This window comes from Sordaria macrospora, chromosome 6 (genome assembly GCF_033870435.1).
Source record: "Sordaria macrospora chromosome 6, complete sequence".
Classification (NCBI taxonomy): Eukaryota; Fungi; Ascomycota; class Sordariomycetes; order Sordariales; family Sordariaceae; genus Sordaria; species Sordaria macrospora.
In genome coordinates, this window is record NC_089376.1 from 2,823,035 (window position 1) to 2,840,724 (window position 17,690).

General features: G+C 44.9%; 2 protein-coding genes across 2 annotated transcripts; both read left to right on the top strand.

Annotated features, from left to right (window-relative positions):
• Positions 1-10,410: 10,410 nt before the first annotated feature.
• On the top strand, positions 10,411-13,246 carry SMAC4_03600 (uncharacterized protein). Its single transcript, XM_066089975.1, has 3 exons — positions 10,411-11,308; positions 11,394-12,750; positions 12,809-13,246. Exons 1-3 carry the CDS (start codon positions 10,983-10,985, stop codon positions 12,974-12,976), a joined length of 1,851 nt encoding a protein of 616 aa, XP_065947531.1. The 5' UTR covers positions 10,411-10,982; the 3' UTR covers positions 12,977-13,246.
• A 371-nt stretch (positions 13,247-13,617) lies between these two features.
• SMAC4_03601 (uncharacterized protein) lies at positions 13,618-16,580 on the top strand. The gene is made up of 4 exons (XM_003351249.2): positions 13,618-14,392; positions 14,463-15,366; positions 15,479-15,814; positions 15,891-16,580. Exons 1-4 carry the CDS (start codon positions 14,230-14,232, stop codon positions 16,381-16,383), a joined length of 1,896 nt encoding a protein of 631 aa, XP_003351297.1. The 5' UTR covers positions 13,618-14,229; the 3' UTR covers positions 16,384-16,580.
• The last annotated feature ends 1,110 nt before the right edge of the window (positions 16,581-17,690 follow it).

Consider the following 17,690-nt stretch of genomic DNA (forward strand, 5'->3'; position numbering starts at 1 on the left):
ACCATGTAGAATTGATTGATTGAGTGATCTGTGTGTGCGACTGTGCCGGAAGGTTGGGGGATGCTGGAGATACTTAGAAGGGGGTCCCTAATAATTAGAAATTAGATAGTTGGGAGGCTAACTTCAAATAGCTAGCTATAAATTTACTTACAAATTTAATTTACCCTCTTACTTAAATGCTTTTTGAATAAGGCAAACGTAAAACCATTTACAAATTAATTAATTTATTTTCTTTCTTTTGAAATTGGAATTTCTTTAATAAAGTTATAAATGTCCTTTAATAAATTATCCTTAACTTTTACGATTTTATTACTAATTTTAGGGGATGTGTTTGCTATTTTTACTAATTCTCGAAAGGTTTTGTATTTTTATTGACTTACTACTTTCGTTAGTCCTTTAGCGAGTATTTTTTTGTTTCGAAATATTCAATATTAAACCTGCCTTTTTAAATTTCCTATTTTCATTAGTAGTTATAAATATTTATATACTTTAAGCTAGTTGATAACTCAGTTACTTTAATCGTAATTATTTTAATAGTTTAAGTACTATTATTGTTTACTGCAATGTCCTAACTGGTCTATAATAATAGCACTAATATAGAGATGCTATAATGAACTATGCACTTGTAGTAGAGCGGAGCGGAAGCGGTAAGAAGTACGACAGCAGTGCTGAAGGAAGCTGCGTAGTTGCAAAGACAAAAGAGAGATATTGTAAAAGAGGTCTTAGAGAGAAGTCTGCTTTTAAGACAGAAGAGTACAGTGGACTCTGTACTGTAAGAAAGAACTATTATAGTAAACTCTGTGTCATGGAGCTGGCGCCTAGGGGTGTTTGCCTGGCTTGAACTCTATGAAAGCCAGGCCTGCCCTCTGACTGGGTACACTCCTGGGGTATGCCGCACGAACCACATTTTCGACCGTGGCGTTTCTAGCACCTTCGATATACGCACCTCTCTTGTGTATTTAGCTGTAAGCTCCATGCCATACTAGCACAGACTTCCCTTTTCCTCTTTGTCAAATATTATCACTTTCACCAAGGCCTACCTGTGTGTATACCTCGTAGAACCCTTACACTCTGCACTATAGGAGTAGACTGTATTGTATTGCTTAGATTGTGCTTGCTTGCTTGCTTGCTTGCTTGCTTGCTTGCTTAAGGAGTGACTAGCTAAAGAAGAGAAGAGGTCTTTATATATACAAACGTTAAGTATCTAGAAGCTTCCAGAGTGTAGAAGCTTCTATAAGTTAAAAAGAGTGCTTGTAGGAGCACTATATCATGGAAGGAATGAACTGAATCTATGAGCTTCTGGTGCATTCCATGTGTCACAGGTTGACATTAGCTATATAGTGTGCATTCCGAGTTCTGCCTTACAAGCAGAACATCGTCTTATCTTTTGTAGGTTTGGCCGTCTGGGCATATGCACTCTAGCCTGTCATACCATGATGACAAATTAGTCTAGAAGAAATGCTGAACAAGTAAAAGAATTCCAGAATACAATGGCAATGTCACAGGTTGACATTGGCTATATGGTGTGCATTCCGAGTTCTGCCTTGCAAGCAGAACATCATCCTATCTTTTGTAGGTTTGGCCGTCTGGGCATATGCACCCCAGCCTGTCATAGTATGTTCTGCTTAAACGATGGGTTCGATTCCCGACCGTGGCAATTTTGAGGGCGATTTGAGGATACTCTTGTCAGCACTTAGTTGAGCGCAGCTCCTAAGAATACAATGACAATTAAGAACCATGGATACAAATCGAAGAGTACCGAAATGCCACGTATCGACCTATTGGAAAATCTCCAACTTAGCAAGAAGTTGCATTTTCAGGTAGTGCTATATAAGCCGTCGCATTGCGATAAATCCTCCGCGACATTGTCGCTCTCGGAAATGGGACCGGGACTGGGATCTTATCTTGAAGATTATTGAAAAATAACTTCGCTTTAAAGGGAGGTAGTGTCACAGGTTGGCATTGGCTATATAGTGTGCATTCCGAGTTCTGCCTTGCAAGCAAAACATCGTCATATATTTTGTAGGTTTTGGCTGTCTGGGCATATGCACTCCAGCCTGTCATAAGCAGGCACCTAGATTATAGTAATCGCTATATAATACACTTATATAAAATAGTATTAACATTAATTCCTCGTTAACGAAATTCTCTCCCCAAATATCAAAATAATCATTATCAAATAGACAATCAAAACAATCTTCTACGCTACGCTATTCTCATACATCATTAGTAGTTTTACTAAATTTTGATTTTGTAGTTGATAGAATAGTAGTTGACTTAAATTTTCACTTCCTATAGTTATTTTCCTTTTTTCTTTCTATTTGAAAATAGTATCCGTATAGTAAGTAGCAACATAAGCACTTATTTATTTATATACCATTATATTAGTATCGTTGAAAGTTTTTCAATATTTGTAAGGAATTAAATACATCGTGTTAATTTAATTGAAATTTTCTTTTTTGATAGTACTAAAGCTGGTATTAATTTTAACGATTATATTCTCTTTAATATTTTATTTAATTAGGTAAGTATTATACTTTTCTAATTCGTTTTCGAAGAGTTTTTCTTCGTCGTTACTAGTTACTTCGTTTCTCAATTAATTACTAATATCAGCGCTATTAGTATTGTTTGCGTTTGTTAACTTGGTTGGGTCCGTAGGGTTGTCGATAAATAGTGTAGGAGGTTTGATATTGTAGTTAAAGCGGATGAGGTTTTTCTTAGTTGTAAGAATATGTTCCTTTATTTACCTCATTATGAAATAGTGTGCTAGTGTTAGCAGTAGAACTTAGTGAAATATAGGTCCTTCTTTAAGGAGTTAATTATTTAATTAGGTATTGCTATTAACTAAACGCTTAAAGACTTTATACTAGTTGGGTTGGTCTTTAAGAGACTTTAAAACAATAAAAATTGCTTTGTTAGTAGTTTCTTTCGAGAGTAATATTATAGGAGAATATTAGTAGTAGTTATTTAATGATTAATGAAATTTTTATTGTTGCGCTATTATTAATACGCAAATTAGATTGTTAATTGTCAGACTGATCGTGTATAATTGATTGATTGAGTGATCTATGTGTGCGACTGTACTAAAACGTTGGAAGGTGTTGGAGATACCCAGAAGAGGGTCCCTAGTAGCCAGAAATCAGGTGGTTGGGAGGCTAACCTCGAAATGGCTAGCCATAAATCCCCTTATAAATCTGATACAGCTTTCCCACTCCGAGTCCTCTCCAGCTTTTCCCGGAACGTTTTCCCAGGCGGCGGGCTCGCAAGACAATTAAGCCGCCTGATACCCGCCGCGGGAGGTGAGAGGGGTCGCCGCAAAGCTAATCCAAGTTAACTTTTGCTAACGAGTAAACCAGAACAGGCCGCTCCAAACCGTTCCCATACAGTTCCGGTTGCATCGAAATAATGGGAATATCCTCAATCTGCCAGCGCGGGGCATGCTACTTCCATCGTCGGTCCTATCGCCACGGCTCGTTTGTTCCGACCAAGATTGGGACCTCGCTCTGTGGTGATGTCATCATCAGATCAAGGACGCTTTGCCTACTTGCGCAGAAAACCCCGATATAAAAGAATTAGCCGGCGGCTGGGCCGTCAACGTCGCGCCGTTGGCTGCCATTGATATTTGTAGCAAGAGGAGGATGTCAAAAAGGGATTCCGTGTCCTGGGTTCTCCACCCGTTACGATGTTCTTCTTCCAAACCCCGATTTGGTCAATGTCAACGCATCTCTCGCCGTGACGGCTCCACAAGCTTGGAGCAGTTTGCAAGTTGCTGAGGGCAAGTTCTGACAGTCAGCCTACCTTGTCTTGAACATCGGTTCATGGATGTGACGAGAGCTACACAGGTGAGACAAACGTAGGACCGCGGGTGTCTTCCAGACCGCAATCCAGGCATACCATGTGTCAAGGCCTATCACCTGGCTTCTCTTGTCTTTTTCCTCTCCTCCAGCAGCAACCCACATGTCACATGAAGAGAAGTGTTCTTCCTTACTAGTGCTAAGCATAGCAATGCACGCATGGCCTCTCCTGAAGCGACCTGGACCCTCGCTGTCCCAAGCTCCCGGCAGGATGGGTCCTCCGGTCTTGGCAGCCCGGTCTAGAATGGAGCTCCCCAGATGAGCACACGTGTCGGATTGATGCGGCATGCAGGTCGTCCACATGTCTTTGGGGGCCGCCGCGGTGTGCGGTCACAAAATGGATGGTCAAGAGGGCAGTCAGGGAAGATGTGATTTGATTCAGGTTGATTACCTGCCTCACCAGCTTCTTGAAGCAACAAAAACCGCACGGTTACAGAACTCTCTCGTCGGGTATATTGCCGCAGCCGTCCTGATCTCCGGAGACCGCCGTGTGGATAAGCGTTAGTTCGGGGTCCACCGCGTCTTGTCTTGATACGGGAGTTCGGACGGCTCCCAAACCTCGACGTCTGAGTGGATTCCAACTTTGATTCTGGGGTAGCCGCTGGACCAGTAAAATTGTCTCCATCATGGATAGGTAAAATGGCCGAATCAGGAAGGTAAAGCAGCGTGGAACGAACCAATTATCAAGGGAAACCTTGCCTCTGCTGACGCCTTGGGGGCATCTCTCTGCCGCGGCCAAGCGCTGTGCATAATTTCTATCAAGGTTAGTTTTCCGATCTTCATGAACCTCTTATACGTATTGCCGTCAGTGACACCAAGGAACCCGCATGTTTATTGTTTTCCAGAATGATGGAGATGGTGACAATACAGCATGAACAAGAAACAGACGATCCCTGTTCACGACCTGGGATCCTTCCTCAAGCTGTTGGGAGCCAGACGGGAGTCATGTACTGCGACGTTATTAGCATGCAGCCCTGAATGAGGATTAAATTACGCGGCCCTTAGCCAACCTATGAATTCCTCATCACTCCCGCTGTTACTGTTAGACCTGCATATAACGATCAGCTATATAATGATAATCTGACTATGACGTTCAAAATCAGGGTAATGGTATAAATTTGTATTTGAGTAATAATTAACCTCCTATTACGATTACGATTAGATTTATATTTTGGTAATCTATCAAAATTGTTATAGGTTCTTCTTGTTGACAGCTTTATTAGAGAGTAACAAATTGCATTTAATAACTTTTAATATCACATGTTAATTCTTAATACTTTTTAATAAGGTTAACAATCTATTAACAGTTAATATATTTTATGCACTAAAAGCTAACGCTTCTCCGTCCGCTATTACTATTTACAAGCTATATTCTACTGATTAACTTAATTAAATTGCTATCGTCTAAACCCATTTATTTTCTTTTGCATTTGGAATTGCGCCCTCTATTACTCTCAATCTTATATTTATATTAAGAAACTACCGTCGCTATACAATTAACAGATTTTAATACCAAAAGATTCGTACATTTATATACGATAACCCCAAATACACGCAACCCGAAATTGCTGCTTAAATCACTAAAGAATTGAACTACCCTATTAACCAATTTACCATCTCCGAATTCTTAAAACTTAAATTCTCTTATTTCGATAAAAGATTATTCATTAATAATATTAGCTGTTTTTTACAATTTATTTAGCGAAGTTTTCTATTTTTGAAAAAGCTCTATTGGAATGAATTATCTATGGAGAAAATAACCCTCTCTTTATTTCTGGTAATATAATTGAAAAAGCTATTAAAATTCTATAGCAAAGAAACTCAATTTTGAATTTATTACCTAACTTAATTTTTCTAGCGGGTAATTTAATAAACTTAAGTTGCCAAAGGGCTAGCCTGTGTTCTATTTACGTAATAGTATACAGCTTCCAAGACTGTATTGCTGTCATAGCCGCGACCGTAGTTACGGCTGGGATTGTCACAGCGCTGGCGGACCACTATATCTCTAGGCTATGTTCCAAAAGAAATCAAGTAACCGAAGCTGATAGTTCGGTTACTCAAGTGGTCTTATATAGTTTGTCCCGGAAGAGGCACCCGAGTGCATTTCGTGACAGGGATTGACCAATTAATACGGGACTATAAGAGTTACTGTCATTATATGTATGATTAGATTCTTTAATTAACTAGAGCATAGCTATTCGCTATGTGCACCGATTGATGACAGCTATCTAACAGTGCCACGCTACAACTTGTTACAGCGCTGGCGGACCACTACATTACTAGGCTATGTTCTAAAAGGATACAAGTAACCAAAGCTGGCAATTCGGTCACTCAAGTGGTCTTATATAGTTGTGACGGCAGTTGAGAGGCACAACTGCAAGGCTGCCATTACACGACTAGTATAGCACTATGCTAGTTACGGTCGTGCAAAAGTTCTATATAACGTGGGCTTTGCAATAAGATAAGGAATTCCTATAAAAGATTCCTTCGCAGGCTGGTTTTTGGCTGCGCCTTTTTCTAAAAATATCTTCTTCTTTTTTGCTTACTTTCAATACTACGATTTCCCAACCATTGGTATTACAAGTAATTTAAATTACTCTATTATATAGTAGTTGCAATTATACGAGTAGTAATGATAGTATTCTTTAATTGAAAATCTTACCAAATTATACTTCATTTTATCAATATCTTTGTCTTACGAATCTACAACAGTTGCAAAGACTGTATATTATAAAATATTAATTCCGCAATTATAATCATACTTCCTTCTTATATTGTACGTTGTAAAATAGTTTTATAATCCTTTTTTAGTTTGGAAGTTGCTAGTCAAGAAATAAGTATTGAAAGTTTTTTTTATTTTGCGTTGCTGATATATTATATCAACACTTTTGGGTCGGTTAGTATCGATAGTAGTATTTTAATACTTTATTACCCTAATCCAAATTAATTCTCAACGCGAAGAGTAATATTGGTACTATTTGTTGCAAATTAGCTGTGCTACCTCCCAAAAGTACCGTAATTTACTAATTGAAAAATAAATTCGTAGTGTAATTAAATCTTCTGGTTTATAATTATTCTTCTGTTTTTCCATTATATTTTGTATTTCTTACTCCTACAGCCGTAATTACAAATAAATAATTCATTAATAATTATTCTATACTAGCTGTAAATTCTTCAGAATTTTGAAATACTTTGTATCATTCGCTATGTAAACTATTAATTCTAATTACTACCAGCTCTCCTTGTAAATAATCTATTCCGGTGTTGACTAGTATAATTGCTTTCAGCAACGTTACCTCTGATTCTTTTAATATAATTAGTAATAATACTTCCGCTGTTACTGGTATATGTTTCCCTTTTCATAAATAATATATTCGTTTTGTTTCTAAAAAGAGTATTTATATTATTTTCGATTGTTCTTTTAATTATTTTTAAATTTTTTATTTAATCGTTGCTCTCTAAGCGCGTATTTATCTGCGCTACTCATAGTTTTATAACTTTGGATTATAGCAATGAAGAAAGTAGTTAGAATAAAACTGGAGTACTAAAATATATTACGGACAAGAAAGTGTGGAAACAATTCGATTAAATTAAAAAACAATATACCTATTTAAGTTGAAATAGCCGAATATGGTTTTGATTCTATTGGCAAGTATATAAATAACTTCTTTGCTAAGAAATATTTGAAAAATAAAGCACGTAACGAAAAGAATTCTCAAACTGTTAAAAGAATTGATACTAAATTTCAAGAAGTCTATAAAGAAATTGACAAAATATACCAAGTCGTTTATAAGAACTACGAAGAGATTATATTTTATTTTGCTCGTACTAATTCTGAAATACTTAAATACTACCCCGTAGAGGAATTCAATAACAATTTAATTCCTACTGTTATTTATACTAACAAAGGTGAAATCAAAGCCCGTATTCACTATAAGTATATTTACGACCTAATTAATTTTGATAATAATAATACTTTTAGTTCGTTAACCTGCTCTACTATTACTATTTTATATATCTTTAAATTTAGTAGTCTTTTATTTCGTATTCGTCCTTTTTAAACTATTATTAAAGATATTATAAATAAAACGGTTTTGAAAAGTAGGGTTAAGCCCGACTTTACTTATAAAGAGTAAACCATATTTGATTTTAATACCTTACAAGCAGCTGAGCGGCTAATTAGCGGAGAAATCTAGTACCACAAGTAAGATCCCTCCTACTCCACCCTTAAACCTTGAAGATAAGATAAAAGAAGAATCACCCAGCGCATACTCGAGGTAACCAAAGCGTAAGGTGAGAGGGGGACGGAGTCTCAGCATACCAGCCAATCAGAAGTAACAAAGTTCACTGAGGCGAAAAAAAAGAGATAACAATAAGAACAGACGACAAACAGTGAAGTAACCACGGCTTCCCGGGCTCCCATGGTAAGACGGGATAAAAGTTTGGACTTAGGATTACGGTTGGAAATGGAGAAGCTGAGGGTTTTCATTTAGTATTTAACAACACGGTTTTTCACTTAGATTAAGAAAGAAAGCAGCACCGCTTACCCATAGGTAGACTATATGAATAATTCTAGCGTGATAAGACAATCTATATGACAGGCTGGGGTGCATATGCCCAGACGGCCAAACCTGCAGAACTCGGAATGCACACTATATAGCCAATGTCAACCTGTAACAATATATATATTATGAAAATATTAAAAGCTATCATTATTGTTATCTAGCATAAATAATAATGAGAATACCTAAATTTAGTGCATTTAATAATACTTAAAAGATGCTAAAACTGTTGTTCTAAGACTAATTAAGCAACTGGGCCACAAAAAAAACAGTCAATACTGGATCGTATTTTATAAACAGCTCTACATCAAAATTGTTATAGTAATTAGTTATTTAATACAATTACGTTATTCTCCAGCCATTTGAACCCCTTGTTAGTAATCCCTAGGTACGAAATACCCCAAACCTTACATTAACGATAATCTAGGTATAACGATCAAACCTCCAGAAACCCACTTGATCGTTATGTGCAGGTCTAACAGTACCATTCATCAATCTCAAAAGATTGGGGGTCGTTTGGCATGTGGATGGCATGCATTCTACGCCGCCCTGAGAAGTTCCTATCTGATAAGACGCTCTGCTATAGATACCGATGCGACTGCCTCGTTGGCGAGCATGCGAGGCATCCATGATAAGCTTCAGGGTACGGGAGAAGATTCCCTAGAGAGGGGTGGTGGTAAGACCAAGACGCCGTGATACCCAACTGCGTAGACGAGGGAGGTCTGGCGAGGTATATACATGTCATGCAGGTAGAGTTGAACAGGGCAAGCCATCGCCACGATGTCGCTGTCCGCCGCAATGGAAGTTATTTCCGCCTTCTTGTCGTGCGCCTCAGCACTTAACACAATCACAAACCGTCCGCTAACCCCGCATTTTGATGGCTTCTGTTCTTGTTTCTATCTGGGGTTGGGCAAGTCATGATGCCGCCACCTCCACAGCAATAGGTCACTTCAAACCTGGGGAAAGCAGGTGATCGCGATCAAACTGGACTTGAATCCCCAAATGGTCGGTGTTCGGGGAGGGATCTCCTTTTTGCTGGTTGGCCTCGACCTTGAGGTTGTGATGACCTGCCAGGCTTCCGCCCGCGATGCCTGCTTCCCCGGGCCAACGCATGGACATGGACACAAATCCCAAAGAAGAAGGTGAGATGAAAGCAAGGTGTGTTGGTCTTGGCCCGTCGCCGGAGGGTGGACATGAGTGTGGAATAGCGTTGCAACGGACGCCCAATGGTGCATCCGACATCCAACCACTCAGCCTTCGTCCTGGCCTTGTCCTATCCGCATTTTTTTAAGGGCGGCGATTGTCGAGAAGTGGAGGGGCAGATCTCGCCAAGGTGCCGAGTATGCGAGAGAGCTTTGCGACTTCCACGGCTTTTGAGTTTTTGGTTGACTTTTGGGTGTGCTCCTTCCTCAGTATCGACCGGCTGGTCCCAGCTTCTTTTTGCCTCTTGAGGCAGATTGACGGTCTGTGATTGGTCAATTGGTCAGCAAGTAGCCCGATTTGGCATGGTCGAGCACTCGAGTCCGGACACAAGTCAGAATTTCACCCACTTCACTTGGACTGGTCAGGACATGGAGTGGCAAGGACAGGACCGGCAAAGGGCAAATGAATGGTTGAAGGCCAAGAAGGAGGCTTCTTTTTTTTCTCCTTCTGCAAAGAGGATGTTCTCCCCGATTTGGAGAAAGACACGAGCATGAAGTTCCTCGAGTGAAATCACAACGGCGGCGGCAAGCAAGTACCTTTTCCAGCCTCAACCTGCTATCCCAAAGCTCTACCCCAACCTATGGAGGTACAAGCCGACAAAGTCTCATCCATGTCGCATCCAAGCCGGACACTACTTACGCAGTAGGGAGGTGGATTACACAGGTGGCTGTCTAGCGGTGACGCCGAGCCTTCTCCTCCCGTTGGTGACTTCCATTTGGACCTGGGCTTGTCGTAATAGATCTGGAACAGCACAACGCCCAGAACGGTTCGTCGGGTTTTTTTTTTTTTTTTTTTTTTTGTCTTGCCTTCTTTTTATCGGTCTTGTGGGCATTTGTGCCTTTCCCTATCCTGACTATATCTCATCTCTATCCAAGCTCAGCCAAGTACCTACATACCTTTACATTGCATTTTACACATACACTACACCCACCTACATCTACTTCTACAAACCTCACAAACCCTGGCTGCCGTCCCTCGTCCCCCCTCCATCGGTGCGCCCCTGGACTAACCCCACCTCTCCATGCAGTTTTTCTGGGAACGCACCAGACTTTTGATAACCACCTGGCCAGCCGGTATCTTCACCGCACTTACATACCTCACTCCTCCGGCTACTACCACTCTCCTAGAGCTACACTGGTATTGATACCCTGATACCACAGATCCCCAAAGGTCCGGGGAGAGGGTATTAAAGTTTGCACCACCCCAGCTTGCCACCTCTCGGCACCCACCTTCTTCTACCTCTTCCTCAGACCAAAAGCCAGACTCAACGTCTCGACAAGCCCTCCTTCCCTGGGTCTCAAAAGGTCGTCTTGGAGCTCTAGCCGGATCTCCACCACCTTTTCGCCTCACGACATACACCTATATGTCATCCGGTGACAACAGAGGGCACGCCGACTCGGACAAGATTCAACCCCAGTACCACGACGTTAGCCACAATCCGGTAGTCGACATCATGACTGCTCACAGCAACACCACCGACGTGGTCGTGGAGAAGCCCGCCATCTCGAGTGCCGACTCCGATCTCAAGACCACCATCCCCACCGGCCAATATGTCGACACCGAGAGCCAAGACCACGTTGGTTCCATCGATGGCGAAGAGCAGGAACCTGCTAGGCGGTACAGCTGGTCCTGGTTCTATGGTTACGCCAGGCCTTACATCCACGCTGCTATCTGGGTGCTTTTTACGGTGTTCGTATTTCCTGCCTTTTCAAGTGTGGTGTTTCCTGAAAACGCCTGAGAATGGATCACTGACAAGGTGTTTGGTCTTCTTTAGATGGTGGATCTACGGCCCTCTTATCCATCACCGTCATGACCATCTTGGATGGCTGAAGCCGACCCTCGTCTATATCGCCATCTGCGCGCGAATCATCTTCTGCTACCTGCCTACTAGCATCGTTATGCGCCCGGCTAGGATGGTCTGGCAGCACACAGTCCATAGGGGGTATGCTTTGATCCCTGATAAGCTCCATCAGCCGCTTGCTGCCCTTGGTACAGTCGGTGTCTTCCTCCTCGGCAGCATGATCCCTGAAGAGGTCGGCGAGAACACTCGCGCCATGCGGGCCATCCCCATCTTCGGCCTCTTCGTCATGATCGGCCTCCTCACCCTCACTTCTCGCAATTGGAGGAAGATTCCCTGGCACACCGTCATTGGTGGTATGCTCACCCAGTTCGTCATCGCTGTCTTTGTGCTCAAGACCAAGGCTGGTTATGACATCTTCAGCTTCATTTCCGAGATGGCCCGCACTCTGCTCGGTTTCGCCAATGCGGGTGTCATCTTCTTGACTGACGACACGGTTCCCAACCTTCCCTGGTTCTTTACCGGTGTTGTCCCTCCCATCATCTTCTTCGTCGCCCTTGTCCAGCTCTGCTACCACCTGGGTTTCATCCAGTGGTTCATTGGCAAATTTGCCGTCTTCTTCTTCTGGACCCTCCGCGTCTCGGGTGCCGAAGCCGTCGTCGCTGCTGCCACCCCGTTCATTGGCCAGGGCGAGTCGGCCATGTTGATCCGTCCTTTCGTGCCTCACTTGACTCTGGCCGAAATTCACCAGGTCATGACTTGCGGTTTTGCCACCATTGCTGGCTCTGTCCTGGTTGCTTACATCGGTCTTGGTCTTAACGCCCAAGCCCTCGTCTCCAGCTGCATCATGTCTATCCCGGCTTCCTTGGCTGTTTCCAAGATGCGTTACCCCGAGACGGAGGAGACCCTGACCTCTGGCCGCGTTGTGGTTCCCGAGGACGATGAGCACAAGGCCGCCAACGCCCTTCACGCTTTTGCCAATGGTGCCTGGCTTGGTATCAAGATTGCTGGCATGATCGTCGCCACTCTCCTCTGTATCATTGCCATTGTTGCTTTCGTCAACGGCCTTCTCGGTTGGTGGGGCAAGTACTGGGGCTTGATGGGCCAGGACGACAAGCACCCTATTCTCTCGCTGGAGCTTATTCTAGGATATCTCATGTATCCTGTCGCTTGGCTTTTGGGTGTTCCTGAGAAGGATCTCCTTCCTGTTGGCGAACTGATTGGATCGAAGATCATCATCAACGAATTCTTCGCCTTCAACAAGCTCACCAACGAGGAGCCCTACAAGAGCATGAGCCCTCGCTCTCAGCTCATTGCTACCTATGCCGTTTGCGTAAGTCTTTTTCTCTCTTTTGGGTTGGTTTGAGCAAAGTACTGACTGTGAATGATAGGGTTTCGGCAACATTGGATCTCTTGGTACCCAGATTGGTGTGCTTTCTCAGCTCGCTCCTGGACGTGCTGGTGATGTCTCCAAGGTCGCCATGTCGGCTCTTTTCTCCGGCATTCTGTCTACATTGACCTCCGCGGCTGTTGCGGGCATGCTTTACGACGGAAGGTAAACGTAAGAGAGGCTGTGAAGAGCAGACGATGATGTGTCTTATGAAGAGAGGTTGACGTACATGAGTAATGTGTAAGAAGAGATGGGAAGGTCGATTGAACGAGTGTGGGACCATGATACCCCTGATGCTGATCAAAAAAGAGACTAATAATGCTTGAGGTCGTGTGATTGAACGTCGGCTGGCAAAAAAACTGGCTTGAAGCGTCCTCGACTCAGAATCTAATGAACAAATGTTGAAGTACTACATATTTGATACCCTTTGCAGTTCGATATTCCTTCGTGCTGATGATTTTGCGTGCTATTTTCTTCCCGCTCTATTTCACGTCCCATGCCATCGAAACTAGTGTACTGTTTCCGAACTCAAATTAGACCACGTTGCTACCCGTCCGAGGTAGGTGTCAAGTTCCTGTCGGTACCAATCTTAAGCAGCCCTTCCATGACGTCAGATATTGATTGTTGTCTGACTGAAGAATAATATGTCCGCGTTTGGCAACTGTCTCACAACTGCCCTGTCTAGCACATACACATAGACCGGCAGACCGGAATCTAGACGAACTCGAAGGCCGAACCGTACCGTTGCAAAACTCTAACTCTAGCGTTTCACCATCAGCCCTCTGGCTCTCTTTCGCACTCCTGGCACTCCAGCCCTAGCTTCCTCGGACTCTTGATACCTAAATGGTAGGTGCGATATCGAGTGCTATTGGTTAAAACAACCACCGGCATCAGCACCTATTGGCGATCATTAGGCGCAACTACCTGTTAGGTGTAAGCGAAGCGAAGCGGCACAGGCGTCAGCGAATAAACCTTAGCCATACCTACCTATAGGGCGCAGTTAAACCTGGGGCTGGAAAGTAATATTTCCAGCTTCCAGGGGGCTTGTATTGTATGGCTTCAGCTGGAAGTGACAGCGATAGGCCATTCCCGTTAGAGGCCCGGTGTCAGAAATGGTGGTTTGAAATTGCTGGTACCTACTGAGGTGTTGACTGTGGCCGTTCTTTGTGTGGGAGTCATGGTAGGATTTAGGACCACCAAGAATTTAAAATTGGCATCTGCAGACTGCAACGCCGGAGCCACTAGTTCCAAGCCCCCGGGGCTCCAGCTCCACGTCAGACTGTCTAGTCTAGCGTGCTTTTTGATCGTTGACTTTTTGACCTTTTGATCTTTTCGAAATAAACACCCGCTTTTGTTGGTTAGGAGATAAAGTACCTTACCTGTTCAGGTTGCGCGCGGCAGTGTAGCAGTTGAGTTCACAAAATGGGACTTTCACCGCGACGACGAGGACGAAGGTCAATCCCGGCCATGATGCTTTTGGGGATGTTCGGTCTCTTGTTCTCGACCACCGGCATCACACCTGTCAACGCCGAATTATTAGATTCCCCAACACCTGAAGATTTCTTGCGCAGAGTCAATGCCAGAGGTTAAACCCACCTAATCATCCAGTCCCCTCCTCAACCCCCCTTTTTACAATCCACTAATCTTCTATTCAGCGGCCGTCGTCGGTAACCACGTCTACATAGACGGCGGCGAACTTTCGCAACTCGATTCCGTCACCAAATCCCCTCCCCCCTCCTCCGCCCGCGCCTCCAACGGCAACAACGCCACGCTCTCCATCGACCTTTCTTCGAGCTGGAAAGCCTCCTCCGTCGAGATTAAGATCGCCGCCCGCAAAGACGTTTCCGGGAACAAAGGTCCCTACGCCCTCAACGGCGAGTGCTTGTGGCCCTCGCCCGACGGCAAAGGGTTCTACATTTTCGGCGGCGGCGCTTCGTACGGGATCAACGTTAAGAACCTGGATAAGAGCGGGATATGGAAGTTTGTCGTTGATGGAGATGGAGACGATGGAACGGGGAAATGGGAGATCGAGACGCCCGTGCCTACGAGTCCCGCGCCGCTGAGGACGTTGCGGCTGACGGAGCAGGCGGCGTTTGTGGCTACCACTGGAGGAAGTAATGGTGGTGGCGGTCTCGGGTTTAGCGTGGGAGGAACGGCTTCGGCGTGGACGGACCCGTCGAATCCCAAGAGTGACCATATCTCGGGCATGGTGGTGTATGACATGAACCGCAAGGAGTGGAGGAACGAGACGGCGGTGGGGTTCACGACAGGGAACGGGTCCCTTAGAGGCGGCGCGGGGGTGTTTGTGCCGAGTTTTGGTAACGTTGGGGAGGAAGAGAAAAATAATGGGTTGGTGTTCATCCTGGGTGGAAGCGTGTTTGCGGTGCCGGCTACTACGAAGGATAACCAGCCGGATTTTGTCATGGGGTTCGACAATGTTACCTTCTTTGATCCCGTCAGCAGGGAGTGGTACTGGCAGACGACGACGGGGGAGAGGCCGAGTAGCAGGGAGAGGTTTTGTGCGGTTGGTGTCGAAGGCCGCAACGGCACCTATGAAATGTGCGTACTATTGCCCGCCCGCCGAGGAGGAAAACTTTCGGTTATCCTCTTATTTTTTTCGTGTCTTAGGAGGGAATTGTTTAGCAAGCTAACATCTGGTGCTCCATTGCAGATTCATGTACGGCGGTGTCGACTCAAAGACCGAGGAGTCGTATAACGACGTTTACATCCTGAGCCTTCCCGGCTTCGTGTGGTTCAAGGCCGCGGATAGCTCTCAAGAGAAGCGGGCCGGTCCCGCCTGTGTCCTCGTGGGCAAAGGAAAACGACAGATGCTGAGCATTGGCGGGAAAGAGATCAAGGCGAGGTGGACGAGCGCGGATTCTTTCCCACAGGGCCTCGGGATCTTTGACATGACTGCTTTGACGTGGTCCAAGGACGGCAGTTACGATGCGGATATGGACGATTACGAGTCGCCCGGTGTTGTTCGGGACTGGTACAACAAGGCAGAGTGAGTAGTCCTGTTTTTTTCCCTAGTGTACAATGTCAGTTTTTTGCGTTGAATGATACTAACGAAAAATCAACAGAAATATGGCGGCCGTCTCCTGGTCCTCCAACAAAGTCAAGACCATGTTCCTCAACCCTTCTCCAACCGACGACTCGGACACTCCAACCACACCTAACACCAGCACTTCACCATCTTCTGGTTCTGGGGATACGCAAACCGGTGGCAAAAAATCCAGCAACGCCGGTGCGATCGCCGGCGGCGTCGTAGCCGGTGTATTCGGTCTAGCAATCCTAGGGGGATTACTGTTCTATTTTATGAGAAAATCGAAGAAAAACAGGACGGGATCAGAACTCGACACTGAGTATAGTGTTGTCGGAGGAGACGGAGACGCAGAGCAGCACCCAGTCCGTGCGTTTCCTCCAGCAAACAAGGAGCTGGCTACCGTTGAGAAGCCGGCTGAGTTACATGTTGCGCCGGAAGAGCTGCCGACGGATAACAACCACCATTGGGAACTGGATGGGGCGGAGACGCAGGTTGGGAGGATAGATAACTCTAGGGTCAGGTACATGTGATTGAGGAGGAGGCACGTAGAGATTAATGTTTTAGATGAATGATTCAGACGATACGAAGAGATATTAAGCGTCAAGTATCAAGGAGATTCTGCCTTTGGGAGACCACGTCATTGACACATACCATCGATATTGACTCGCGATGTTGCGGTTGTCGTGGTAACCTGGCAGTCCTGGTTCCACTCGGAATTGTTGTTTGTTTGGTTTGTGATCCTCTACCCCTGAAGGACGGCGGGCCCAAGCCCAGCTAGGGGTGACCCACTGGCGTGGGCCGTGGAGTAAGTTACGGAAACTGAAGTAGTTGAACGCTTGTCTGACTTCTGTTCTCATGAGGGTTTGTAGTCACTTCTCTCTCTCTCCCTTTTTTTTCGCTCGTTTGTTCAGTGGTTGACGAGTGCCACTCTTTTCCAGCCATCCCAAAACTGAGCGTCTCACGTTTGGCATGTCAACGGACGTCCACATCGGCTTTGTGCATTGGGGGGCGGAACCACGGAAGGTTGGTTTCTCTTTGGCAACCAACCGTCTGTCCGCCTTGAGTTGGGTTTTGTAGGTACGTTTGTTCCGAGAACTTCAGCATTCGTTGAATCGTTGTACCGAAATGGACCGCTTGATGCCAGAAGTTGGAAATGTTGATCGAGGGTTAGGGACGTTATCACATTGCGGGGATGAGAATGCTTCCTTTTTCTGTTTTGGAAGTTCGTTGGTGTCGATGGTTGCATCGGGGGGGAAGAAGGGGTGCTTGGGAAGGTTGGTAACTGGATGGATTGTCTGTGTGTCTTTTGAAGAAGCCAACAGCATATGAAAAGCAGATCATGTTGGTTGCATGATGGAGGGGGAAGAACAGCTCCCCGCTCCGAGCCAAAGGAAAGAAAGAAACGCCTTCCGAATCCGAGCGGAGCGGCGGTGTTAATCCCGGAGTTACCACAGCACCGATCGTCCGGCCATGGCCGTCCAGCTCCCGTTGACAGAGCATACCGGACCGGAATTGAGCTTTCGGAAGACTAGACCATCTGGAGCCTGAATAACTTCGGCCAGAAAGCCGACTCCGACCGGGAAACCGTCTTTCGGTCCGTCCGCCAAAGATCTCACGTAGCGGAGCGAAACGATATGTTCGTTCGTACGTCCGCCATGTTAACTATCTGAGGTCGTATTCCCTATCATGGAACTGTAGGTGTGGGAAAGGAAGCTCAAGATTTCTAAAAAAGAGACCAGGTGACATGACTTTGTCGGTGTCAGTCAGCGATAAAACAGGGGTATTCCAGCACTTTGACTTCCCCCCGGGCACATTTGGCATGCCGCCAAGGATTCTG